The 12,735-nt window shown below is 51.2% G+C and overlaps 1 protein-coding gene across 1 annotated transcript in view; it reads right to left on the bottom strand.

Moving 5' to 3' along the window:
* Window positions 1–646: 646 nt before the first annotated feature.
* Window positions 647–12,735, bottom strand: part of VASH2 (vasohibin 2) — a 28,228-nt gene continuing 16,139 nt past the window's right edge. The window contains exons 5-7 of the mRNA XM_035322233.1: window positions 7,999–8,380; window positions 6,742–6,860; window positions 647–3,164 (exon numbers count right to left, since the gene is read on the bottom strand). Coding sequence (XP_035178124.1) covers window positions 3,095–3,164; window positions 6,742–6,860; window positions 7,999–8,380 — 571 coding nt within the window. The 3' untranslated portion in view covers window positions 647–3,094. The remainder of the gene's footprint in view (window positions 3,165–6,741; window positions 6,861–7,998; window positions 8,381–12,735) is intronic.

Here is a 12,735-nt window from a genome sequence, read left to right as displayed (position 1 = left end):
AGTGTTTTGTACTTGCTGATCAGTGGCTTTCCTATTTGGTTTGTGTTCAGACACTGGGTCAGTGTAACATATTAAAATGGCCAAATTCAAGGCAGTAAATGTGACAGCCTTCTGAAAACATACCCCACTCCCTGGCAGCCCCCTGACACCGTTAAAGCAGTAACATTTTTTCCCTATTTCATTAGGGTATGTTGTTACTAAAGGGCTGTAGTAATTTCCTTCCCAACAGGGGAAACTATCACCTTAAGTCTTTTTCCCCCATTTTGATGATGTTAACAGGGAAAGGGCAAAGACAGTACTGAAAGAAGAAAGCAGAACCTGTTTGACACAATGCAGTACTGCCAGTTTAGTAGTTATTTATTGATCCTCAGCAGTAGAGTTTCAGGTTTAGACTTGTTCTAGTCTGTCAGTGTAACCCAATGAATGGCTAGGGGGTAGGTTTAAGGGCTTAATGCATCAATTCCTTTGTAGAACAGTAAATGATGGAGGTAGGTATTTAGCTTACAAAAATCGGGTTTGGTTCCTTCCTTTTTGTCACATTGATTCTAGACTGTAGCCTAATAAAGTGACATTCTTCTGGAATATTGCAGCCAGGACACCTACATATAATAGCCAGTGTTAGACAAGACAAAAAAATAACCCTAAATCATTAAAAAGACTACCATGATATTTTTATTGAAGTCTTATACTGTGCCTAAGCATACAAGTAATGAAAAAGAGAGCAGCATGCATGTTTTCTACATTATTTGATGACTGTGCAGGGAATTAAAGTCACTAGAACCACAATTAAGACAAATGCCATCATAAGCAAGTTTCAAGAGAATACTTCAGCTGAACTTCAAAGCAAGACCCAGCCCCAAAAGCAATTTGTCACACAGCTCTATAGCATAAAAGAGTTTCAGTACAAATGAGAGGTTAAGAGAAAGTAACTTAAATTGCTCTGGACACTGGTAAGAGCTATATACCAACCACTGTCACTCAAGCTTAAGTAAACGATGGTTTTATAGAAAAAACTGGCAACATATTAGATAACCTCATGCTATAGAATACAGCTGGTCACCATGTAAGTTTTTCCACAGTATTTTAACCATGAAAAATTTAAGGGACACAAGAAAAAAAAAAGTCACAAGACACTAGCAGCACACAGTGTAAAACAAACTCTGCAGCTGATGTCAAATCACACAAGAATTTCTACCAAAAGAAGACTTCCCTCTCTTCAACTTCATTCCCAACCCAAAAAATATCCTGTTGTGAGCACAGGAATGAAAAAGGCTGGGGTGAGAGGGATGAGAAAGGCCTCCCTGTAATTGATAAAGTCATCTGGTATAAAGAAGTATAATACATTTGAAAAGCCTTTCTAGGCCTCGTGAAGCCTGACTATTGAAAAGCCTTTTACTGTTTGTAGAAGGTTGCTGGGTCTCTGTGTTGTCTTCCTGCCCTAGGTAGATGAGATGCACTGACTTCTCTGAGCAATGAGGTTTGTGTACATGCACTCATCTCCTCCCGTACTCATTCAATTCTTGGCTGAGGCAAGAAGGGTTCTCAGAGCTTAAATCATTCAATGTGATTAAGCATTATTGTTGCTGTGTTGATGCCCTGTCTTCTCTGCGATTCCAAAGAAAGTAAGTGCCCAGGAGAGGAGGTACACAAGTCCCACGGCAGCATAATCTAGGAGCACAGCATGAAGGGTAGAGGCTGGACTTTTGGAAGTATCCAGTTTCTGTTTAGGCACCTAATGAAATATTTTCAGGAACACAGCCCTCAAATGCTTCCAGAGAACTTCACTAACACGAAAGGCAGACTCCAAGGAAAGCCTTACCCCACTGCTTGAGAACGCTGCCATCCATCACAGCTCCTCGGCCCAATCTTCGAAGGGAAGGACAGAGTAGGGAAGAAGCAGATGAGCTCGATTCTCGGTTATTTCAGACATACGGTTGATTTTATTGCTGATTTTGTTCCAATACAAGCTTCTTTATTCAGGTCTGACTAAGCAGTTGTTACTACAGTGCATATACAAAAAACTCCCTACAGCAGCACGGTGGAAGCTTCACTTCAGCCTGTGATGTCTGATCTTAATGTAAGATGTCAAGGCATCACTATCTGAGACTGCTCAGCCTTTCAAAGACAAGGTTCAAAGTTGCATACAAATGTTGAAAGGAAAGCATAAAGACTGGGGTTAGCAATTCTGACAGTTTTTCCATTACTCCAAGAACATATACAAGAAACAAACTAGTACGTGAACACTTGTCTCTCCAAAACAGCAATCTCTAGTTTTTGTGCTTCAGCAGTGTAGTCTGGAAAGACTAAAAGCTTGTGACAAAGTATAAAAAATTATTAAAGGTTAGAAATTCATTATTCAATTACTGTCATTTTAAAAAACACTTTTTTTTTTTTTTCTGAAGATGTCAGTGTTTAAGAATATTGCATATTACTATTACCTAACATCTTTCAGCAACATGTACCAAACAATAATACAGGTGGCAGAGCACATCCAGTGCTGTTCCAATACCAGAAATGCTGGGAAACGGTACAAATTCATTACAAAACAGTAATACTGACAGTTTTGCATATCTATCAAGTTTAGTGAGGTAATGTTAACTAACAATTTAAAAACTCATGCCACTTCTGCACTGCTTGTTTTTATTGCTGAATTAAATATTAATTCTGTGATTATTTTTTAAAACACTGCACCCCAGCACATCTTAAGACTGCGTTTGATTTTGTAGTTGTCCCAAAGCTACTACCCAGCACAATGTCCAAATTCAATTAACACTTGTACAGCAAAACTCTACTTGTAGAAACTCGCATACCACTGGAATTACCTCCCACCGGACAGAGTGAAAAGAACCTCATATCCTGGCAAACAGCTTGAGGTTCTCCTCACTGATGTCTTTTCCATGAGTCAAATGAAAATAAATACTGCCACCAAAATAAAAAATACAAATCCCCCCTTTCTATTTCCTAGGTAACACTTTTATTTTCAACGTCCACGAGTTAATAAATAGTCCCATTCCCTTTTCCTTCCAATGGAGTGCAGGTAAAGTGCAGCGGGAAGCACCACGGAAGCCCTCTCTCTGTCCAGCCTATGGCTTTGTTAGATGCGGAGCTGGTAGCCCACCTCGTTGAGCGTAGCCAGGTCTCCCTTCTTGTCCACCACCGCAGGCCTGCGGGCAAAGGAGGGAAGAGGGCGCTGCTCAACAACAGTCTGAACGCTGCCGTGCAGGAACTGAGTGCGCGTGTAGAACCAGGGACAGTTTACTACAAAAATTTCCCCACAGAGGACTCTACAGCATGTCCAATTCCTCACGAAAACCACAGCTCAAGCCTGAGTAGTAAAGTATCACATCAGTAATGGCTGCGGTGTTTTCCTCCAGCTCCTCAGACACCTGGTTTCCAGCCCCTAACCCTTTCTGGCTGCTCACTGTGCAGGACACGTGAGCTGTGAGACTGCAGACACACTGCTGATGCTCGTTACACCTGCAGCCTTGGCTGTCCCTGCCAGAGTCCCTCTGGGCAGCCAGCACAGCCCTGGGAGAGGCAGCCAGGCCGGGGACACCCCTGCCCCTCTTGTGGCATGTGGCTGGGTGCTTGCAGCAGCTGCCGGATACGGAGCAAATGGGATTTGACTATCCAGCAAACCAGCACAGGCTGCACCTCTCAGAGCACGCGTGGGCGTCTGAGACCAGCGAGAGATGCACTGTATGAAGCTTCCAGCTTGTCCTTCCTCAGTTTTAGGAAAGGATCCTCTTCCCCTCCCGTGCCATTCTCCCTCCTTCCCTCCCTTTAATTAAAGCACGCCTGGATGGTTCTGCCTCCTCTGGTTACCCCAGAGATGGGCAGTCACAGGACTGGCAGAGTTTTCCCATCAACAGCTGAACTAGGGCAGTGTCGCTACGACACTCCGACCACAAGCATGCTAAGCCTCACTGTCAGATGAAAAGGAAACATTTGGCAAACACATTTAGGAGCAGAGATTGCTACAGGCCGCCACGTGACACTATTTCCCAAACCCCGCCACCTCCAAACACATTACTGAGGATGAAGTAGAGCTTTGCTTGCCCCAGCAGTGCCTTGCAATTGCTGCACCCTCCTGCTCTGGGAGGTAAGAGGGCAGACACCACAAAGCCTCAGACTTACCGGATTCACATTGCTCTATATCCTCTGTAACCACCCCATTGGGCACCCTTAGCAGGACCACATCCCTTCAGCTGTGTTAAGAGCACGTGGACTGCTGCCATGGTTTAATTAACGAGCTGTGATTTGACTAGTCATCTGCCTCCTACACAGGCACGCGCTGCTCACTGTGTTGCCACCCCTGTCCTGCGACGTGCCCTGTGTCCCTTGTAGCTGCGTACCCGGGCTGAAACGCCGTCGGGGGCTCACCAGCAGTCCCCACCAGCCCTGACGTAAGGTGAATGGTAAGGAAGCAGGGCGGCGAGTTCAGGGGCTGAGCCTGTACAACCCACCCCTGTCCCTAAGCACCGCCTCAGCCTCTGCTCTTCGGAAACAACCCGGCAGACATCCCAGCTCGCACGCTTTTCACTGGGAGGTTTTTCCCAGCAGGCCCCGTCTGATTTCATTGTTGACAAGAAGCAGGCTGTAATAACAGCTTGCCATCAGCAGGTGAAGCCTCTCAAACGAATGCATTATTCAGCCCCTGCCAGCTCATGCTAGAGCCAAAAAAAAACCCCCCCCCCCCCCCCCAAGCTCTAAAAAGCTGTAATTACAGCATGCAAATAAGAGATTCACGAAGAAAGCAAACGCAGCATCAATAAGCATGGCTGACGTTCAGCTCAGGAGTCAGCCTAAAGCCCGTAAGCCTTACCCAAAGTCTCTCCTCTTTGTTCTGTGTGACACAAAGGCCTCTCGCTGCAACTAGGTTCTCAAGGATGTATCGATATACAGAAGAAAATACCCAGTTTCCCCTTGTGTGTTTCCCCTCAGCCGAGATCCATCGCTGTGCATACAGGTACCTGTCACCCAGCACATCCCTCAACGCCATTCCCCTGCATGGCACTCGCCACCTGGAGGAGGAACTCACTGGTTTTGCCAAGGAGTTCGCTGCTCCGCCTGGACGCTGGCCTCTGATGGCTTTGTCTCTGCCCAGACCTGCAGACACAGCCTCAAGCACTTCTGCAGGATGTGAGCCACAAACCAACCACGTGATGAACACACCAAAATCCTGTTCTGACATAACCTCAGCTCCGGAGGAGAGCAAGGTCTCAGGGGGACACAAACAGAGGTCCAGAGCCAGCCTAGAGCTGCACCTGTCCTGTGCCAGGAGCTCTGCTGGGCGTGGAAGTGAGCGGGGATGATTTGCAGAGGCAGGACTAGTGTAGAAATACAACTGGGTATTATTTTATTGCTCATAAAACAGCATTTTGTTGCAAATTGTACATAACCTACTGCAAATTTTTTTTTAACGGGGGTGGCTCTTTCCCTCGTCTCCCTAACGGAGGTGGGGGGGAGGTGTCTCATGACCAAACTTAAGCGAAACTCCGTACATCTGCCTTCGGGTCCTGTCTCCCCCTCGAGTCACAGAGCATTCTACAGAAGCCCTCAGAGAACCCCAGAGGTGAACCCATCCCTCCAAAAGCAGCAAGGCGGTGACGAAGGAGCAGGGCCTGCCACAACTATAATTACCCAGGCACTATACAAGGCGTTTGTGTTGTGCTGATGACGCCCAAAGTACAGCATCGTGGGCCCAGTATGAATTCACGAGTAAAAATAAAAGCCTGCTGTTAAATCATCTGATGCTAAAGTATCTTCAAGTTATCTTTAGAAAGCTAGCCTAATGTCTTTGTTAGCCACTTGAAAATAACTCAATGAGTGCTGAGACAGTCGTCTGCGAGCCTATTTAAAAAGCGATGAGGGTAAATATGTGCCTGGTCTGGGTTACGTATAGGCTTTCACAGCTGTCAGCTTCCTGGCACGAAGCAGCGTGGCTCAAACCCGACTCTCCAGCACGTAAGGCATGGATGGCAGGCCGCGTCGCTGGCGGCTGTACAAGGCCCGTGGTCTGGAGGCTCACTTTTATCCATGTAGAGGCATTGCAGGCGGGTAGCCCATCCTTCACCGCCCGGTTAGGAGCTAAAGCTGCGACGCACGAAGGAAGCGGACTGGTTTTCAAACTGATGATAACCAAAGGAACACAATGCAAGCAGTATTTCTGCTTTGGCAAGAAAAGGCTTGCTCGTTCCAGTCCCTGTCCGTCAGTCCTCAGTGACGACCTCTCCATCAGTAGCACAGCCCGGTAACAACGCTCATCACGGGGAATCCAGCTTGGCAGAGGGACACCGACAGCAGGGCGCCCACCACCACCAGGAGATGCATTCTCCTGTTTCTAATGCCTACATCTGAACACCCTCAAACGTGCTCATACTTGCCTCCCTGTAGAGCTCTCTAGCACCCCAAACTAGGTTCATTTCTCCCAAGAGTGCACTGTATAAAAGTAGAAGAAAAAAAGGTGAAACCCACACTTCACTGCCACAGCCATCCAACACCCTGCGGAGCTGAACCAAAGGTCAGCAGGGCCTCCAAGGGGGCACTGCACAGAGGGGCCGCCAGGCAGCAGTAAGCACAGCAACACTGGGACACCCGCACCCCTGGCTCCTGGAGCCTCTCAGGCAACCAGGATACCTGGTAGAGCTTTCCTGTGTGTGTCAGTGAGCGCGCCTCAAGCTTTGTGCTGTAAAATAACGCATCGTCGCCTTCAGCCTGCGACCCACCAGCAATACTCACGATTTGTCTCTCCGGCACGCTCGTCTCTGCGGGCTGGCGGCTTGCCTGCGGCGAGGGGACAACGACTTACCCCGTGACCTCTCTTTCGCTGGAGAATGGGCACTTGAGGGTTTCAGAATCTGCGAGAGGTGGGGGAGGGAAGGAAGATGCGTTCAATGAAGGCAACGATTGACTAAAGAAAAAAGAAATAAAATAAAAGGGCCTCAGACAGTAGGACGGATGGCACACAAAGAGCCCTCAGTCCCCTGGGGTTTATTCAGACCCTGCCCCAGGTTAAGAGGAGCTCAAAGCAGTTTCATGTGATAGCTGTGCGAGGGCCCCTTGCAAGAATTAGTTGGTGTCATCAACTCAGTTCCCAGCTAAATGTTAAAAAATAACAAAGGACATCCACAGCTTTCTTCAGAGCTGGCAGCAGCGAGGGATATGAGAAGCTTGCTTTGTGCCTGAGCGGGAGGAGGCTCCCACAGCCCAGTCGCCTTCTCCAGCTTCCCTCTCTGCGAGCAGAGGCGCTCGTCTCCCAGGCTGCCGGCTGTGCATGACCCAGCATTGCAGCTCAGCACGCAGAGCTGGGCCCTCTACCAGATGCGCTAAATTCAGCCTGTGACACGTGGCTACACCATCACCATCAAGGGCAGCACAGCTGCTCTCGCTTAGCGCGTCGGCACGAAGGGACCCCAGAGGCAGGGATGCTGACCAGGAGCTCTTGGGGTCAGACACGTACAAGAGGCCCTGCTGAGCTACTCGGCGGGGCAGGAGAGGTGGCAGTGGGACACGGGCTGCTGCCACCAGCAGCAGTCAAAGCCAGGGTGAGTGGGGTGGCTGCCTCAACCCGCACCATAAAGGCACACGGCTGCCACAAACGAGCCCTCCCTCAGCAGGGCAGGGGACGGGAACCCAGAATAACTCAGAGGCCGTGCCGCATACCTCTCAGCGAGAGCCAGCCCCATACTTAGCAGCACACCTGCTCGGCTCCCGCTGCCAGCAGAAGGCTGGAAAGGCACCAAATCCCCGCTCGCCGTGGCTGCGGCCAGCTCCTTCCCTGTGCCAGAGGCACGGTCAGGGACACCCCTCATCCCAAAGGGCAGCCAAACCCCACAGCCCATCTCCCCGCCTTTCCCTCCGGGCTCTTCAGTCCAACCAGCCGGCGGGGAAGCTCCATCCTGCCAGGGGTTTGCTCCCCTCCTGCCTTTTGAGCCCCTGGGGAGCACAACCAACCTCTGCGGGACTTGACACGGCAGCCCAGAGGCAAGGACCTACCTTCATTCTCATATCCCTGGCAAACTTCTCCAGCTCCTTCCTGACTTCTGTGCGCATCATTTTGGAGACGTTAAGGACCAGCTGTTTCCACTCGATGGGCTGAAAGCTGTGCGGCTCGTGCGGGACGTACAATCCGATCTTTACTTTTTTGACCGAATGCAAGTACTTTTTATAGGAGTCTTCAAATTCAAAGATGAGGTCGCTCAGAGTTCGGTACGTCAGAGGTTTGTCCATCAGATCCGATCGTCTGCTCATGCCCAGCGAGCCGTACCGGCCATTGCAGTAAATCCCAAGCACCACGTGATGAAAATAGTTCCCTGAGAAGTGGGTTTTAAAGCTGATGGGGAATCGCTCCACGGAGGGCTGCCCGTTCGTCAGGTATCTGGCGTGCGCCGAGTCAAGGCACCCACGGGGTTGAGAAGCGAGCACACGCAGTTACAACTGGGAGAGACCCCAGCAGTGGTAACTGCAGGGACCCTCGCCTGCTTATAAGCACAAATTTATACTCACTGTGCCCCAGAAATAATTGATACTGCTGTGTTTCAGCACTTGGAGAATAGGATGCAATTGTTCAGGCCGGAAAGGGCCTGACTCAACCATGCTTGGGGGGAAGAAAAGAAAAACAAAGCAACAACAATAACAGCGTTCAGTTCAGCGTGCTGGATGAGAGACCATCCTCCCAGATCCTTGGGAACTCCTTTATGTGACACCAACACCAAACTCCTTTGTTCCCAAAAGGGAACATCCCTCCCTTTTATGTTGGAGCTCGGTATGACTCGGGCTGTTTATTTATCCTCATTTTCACACATCCCTGCAGCCTTTAAGCTGTACAAAGAGCTCAGAATCCTCTCCGGGGTTGCATTTCTGGCTTTCAGTCTATGTAGGCTGGCCCTCAGTCTGGCAACTCCATGTACAAGACTGGCTTTTGCACTTGTGACATATTGCTGAGACGAAGGAAAGCTCCCAGCTTGATAATTATTTTCTCCAAATAAGCACAGATAAATGGCCAGGAACAAACATTTCTGAAAAGCAAGATTTGTCCCTGGATTGCTGGCTGGCCATTTCAAACGCACCACGTGAGGCAGCCAGGGGCCAAGCCCCGTAACAGCAATGTGTGATCTCAGACAGGAGCTATGCGCTGGTCCAGGTGGCTTCCTCGGGATGCTGGCGAGGGGAAGAGGAGCGAGATTCCCTCATGCACGTGGGCGTGCGTCAGCGCCTACGCTGCGTGTGGCTCCCTGCTGCTAATCCCCGACAGCTGACACCCGCCCTGGCTCCGAGCACTGACGCCCACCCCAAGGACTCCCAGTCCCCAGGGACAGCAGGTGCCTCTCCCTCCCACAGCTGAGACCCCACCAACTCACGCTGGGTCTGACAACAAAATACAGCTGCAGGGTAATTCGGCAGCGCTGCCGAGATGCCATCGGGACAGCTGAAGGATGGAGCGTCCTCCATCCTTCATTGGTCCCCCCTGGAGCTGCCTGGTATGAAGATCTCCAGCACCCCCACCTCCCTTGTGCCCCTGAAGCTCTTTAACAGGAGTGAGACTACAGCCACCGCACAGCTGAGACACCCTCTGATGTTTCTGCCAGAACATCCACCCTTCTGCGGCCGGCCTCCCTCCTCCCCGTGTACCACGTCTGCCCGGCAGCTTCTGGGAAACTGGAGAACATCAAGACTCGTTACCAACGCCACCAAACACAGCTCAGGATCAGTCCTGCTCCTGCCCAGCCTGACACCCCACCTCAACGCCAGCACAACACCCCTGGATGCTGCCCCCCAGCACGCACTCAGCGTTTCACCTCTCCCCTCTACAGGAGGGCAGGAAGAGCACCAGAGGCAGATGAGAGCCACCGGGTGCATTTTGTCCATGGGACATTCCTCCTACCCAACAGCTGCTGCACTGCACAAACGTTTTTCCCTCAAGATGACTAGGACCCTGCTAGTAAGGGATTCACAAGCTGCACTGAATCTGAAGTCAAAAGCAAGGAGATCACCTCTGTCCGAAGGGGAAAAAAAAAAAGAGTAACTTAACTGCAGCAACAGGGAACAAAACAGCCCTCGTGCCTTCGGTGGTCTTGCTGGATCTTTGCAGGACTACCTTCACCAAACAAAGCATGCTGTCAGGAGAACTGAAAACTGTAAGTACACACAAGGTCAGGGTCAGGCCCAGCGCTGCCCGACCAACTGCAGAACTCAGCCCACAGTCAGCTCGCCCGAGGGTCACCTCGCTCCAGGCCGTACAAGGAGCGTCCTGCACACATCCAAGTCACGTTACAGTAATTTTTGTCCTACAGACAGATTCCTACAGAAGCCCATTGTATTTATCAATCCGCGTAACTGAAAAAGCAGTATCTTTTATTAACACCTATGAAGCTTTCAAACATCGCCACTATTTTTCCCCTTCATTATGAAAGGGTTTTCTCTCTGCTCCCCGAGCGCCTTTCTATTAAGCCCACACAAAGCTTTCGTGGCCACCTGCCACACATACACACTTCCGCCACGAGGTCTTGGAGGAGTTGCAATTTAATCTCATTAAATACTAGCTAGGAGTAAAAGACTCTTTTGAGGCTGGAAATTACCCACCATCAAACAACCCAGCAACAACTGCTGTGGAAATTAACCTTTAGGTACAGGTTGCTTCTGCTGAGTGACTACTTAATGAGAGTCCCCACCCGAGATGAAATACACAGCACACGGGCTGGAAAGGCACGTCAGATCTTCCCCTCCATCCGCCTATCATTGTTATTTCTTTCCCTTTCTGCTCTGCCCAAGTAGAGCTGTATTGTAGCAAACAAAAGGCAATGACACGCCGATGCCACAGCTGTAATCGCATTTCTGAGCCGGGACTGCAACTGCGGGACTGAGTCGGGGAGTAAATTACGTGCCACAGCGCCGACACGGCGCACAGCGGGAGAGGGCAGCGGCAGCTGTGACAAAGCCTCGGTGCCCTCCCGGTCCCAGGCCCTGCTGTGAACCCCAGGGCCCAGCCCCCAGGGCCGCACGGCCCCGAAGTGGCGCTGAGGGCCGCTGATCCCCTCGGAGATCACCAGGAGGGACGTTCGCGCAGGGATGAGCTCTGCTCTCACGGCCCCAGAGGCTGACTGGGCGTTTGGCTCAAAGCAGCGAGGGCAGAGTTTGGCCTGAAGCATGCGACGCGCTTTGGGGTGAGGCCGCCGGCGTTAACCAGCAGGACCTTTCCTCCTGCCGGCTCGGGGCTTTGAACGTGGACATTTCTGGAGACAGGCCCTAGCAGCTGACAGCACTGACACGCCGGCAGCTGCCTTCTGGGGGCAGCTGGGCTCGGGTTGCTCGCTACCAGCGGCCTCCCGCAGCCATGAGGAACCGCGGCCAGCGCAACAGGCGGCGGGGGGACACATGGCAAGGGCACCAGCCCTTCAGGAGGAGCAAGTGTCACAGCATCACGAGACACCAACGTCAGAGGTGCTCAGGCCCCAAGAGCAGGCCAGGGCTGCCTGGGTGCCAGGGCAGGGCAGCCGGGCCGCTGGCCAGACACGGTGCTCCGTGGCACTTGGGGGACATGGCACTGAATTCCCTGCTCTGCACCATGCCCTGCTGCATGAGCAGGGACCCAGACTGGCAGAGACACCCAGGGGTCACAGGCATGGGGAGCACCCATGAGAGCTTGTCCTTTGAGCCCTGAAGGAGGGGAAAAAACTCATGAAGTCAGTGCAGAGAGGTGTTGCAGAGCCCCCAGCATCTTGAAACAAATGGATATATCCTCCATTTTCAGACAGAAGTGTCAGCATCCATGGGTCAGTCAGACCAGCCAGCCAGCAACCCCCCTAGGGGGTCTAAGCGCCCAGCTCTCCCGGTAGCCAGGCTCACCAGTGCTTCTTGTCCAGCTGCAGGAACTCCCAGCATCGTGCCTGACACTCACTGGGGGTGCAGGTAGTTAGTTGTCTGCTACAGTTTCCACTCTGCATTGCAAGCCAGGGGTGAAAACAGAACATCTGATAGATCTGATATTGACCAGATGAATCTGCATTGTGCCGCTTATTGCTAATCAATGCTTGAAATCATCCCTATTTAACTTGGACAAGATGCTGTTGCAGTGCTGTGTGTCTTACAGAGCCCACCCAGCAGGACCTTTTCACTCAACTTAGGTTAGAATGAGCACAGAAAACCTCAGGATTTCTGGTCCCTGCCTCTCGTGACACTCCTTGGGACTAGGGAAGGGTGAGAGGACCCCAGGCCCTTGCAGGCCGCCCCATAAGGCGCTCCACACACCCTTCAGAGGACGAGAGGAGAAAGGAGGCAGCTGTATTTAGGCTAGCAACACCAAAGCTGCTAGCTCAGAGTGAGGAGGCTGAACTAGAAGAAAGCAAACATCACACTTCACAAAACAGATACGGCCTCGGCAAGCAGAGAGGAGCTGTTTTTGAGAACAGCTAAGCAACTGCTAGCAATGCCAGAGGGCATCCAACTGCCAGAGGCAAGCACTTGGGGAAGCTTCACACCACATCCTGGAGCCAGACAGCATTCTTCACAAGCTCCAGCAGCACTGAGATCCCAGGTTTGGGACTGCTGATGGCAAGGCAGGGCACTACCAAGCCCACATCTGGATGTGATCTGCTCCACACACCCCCACATCTTCTCTGGGAGCTGGGTATACCAGGAGAAGAACAGCCAGGCTCAGCCTCCCAAACCAGGGTTACCATGCCAGTATCACTCTTCTGAAGTGCCAGTTCTCTAATGTCCAGCTGCAGCCTGAGA

This window comes from Oxyura jamaicensis, chromosome 3, assembly GCF_011077185.1.
Source record: "Oxyura jamaicensis isolate SHBP4307 breed ruddy duck chromosome 3, BPBGC_Ojam_1.0, whole genome shotgun sequence".
Classification (NCBI taxonomy): Eukaryota; Metazoa; Chordata; class Aves; order Anseriformes; family Anatidae; genus Oxyura; species Oxyura jamaicensis.
Note: the sequence above shows the minus strand (reverse complement) of the source record. Positions and strands in the feature narration are given on the sequence as shown.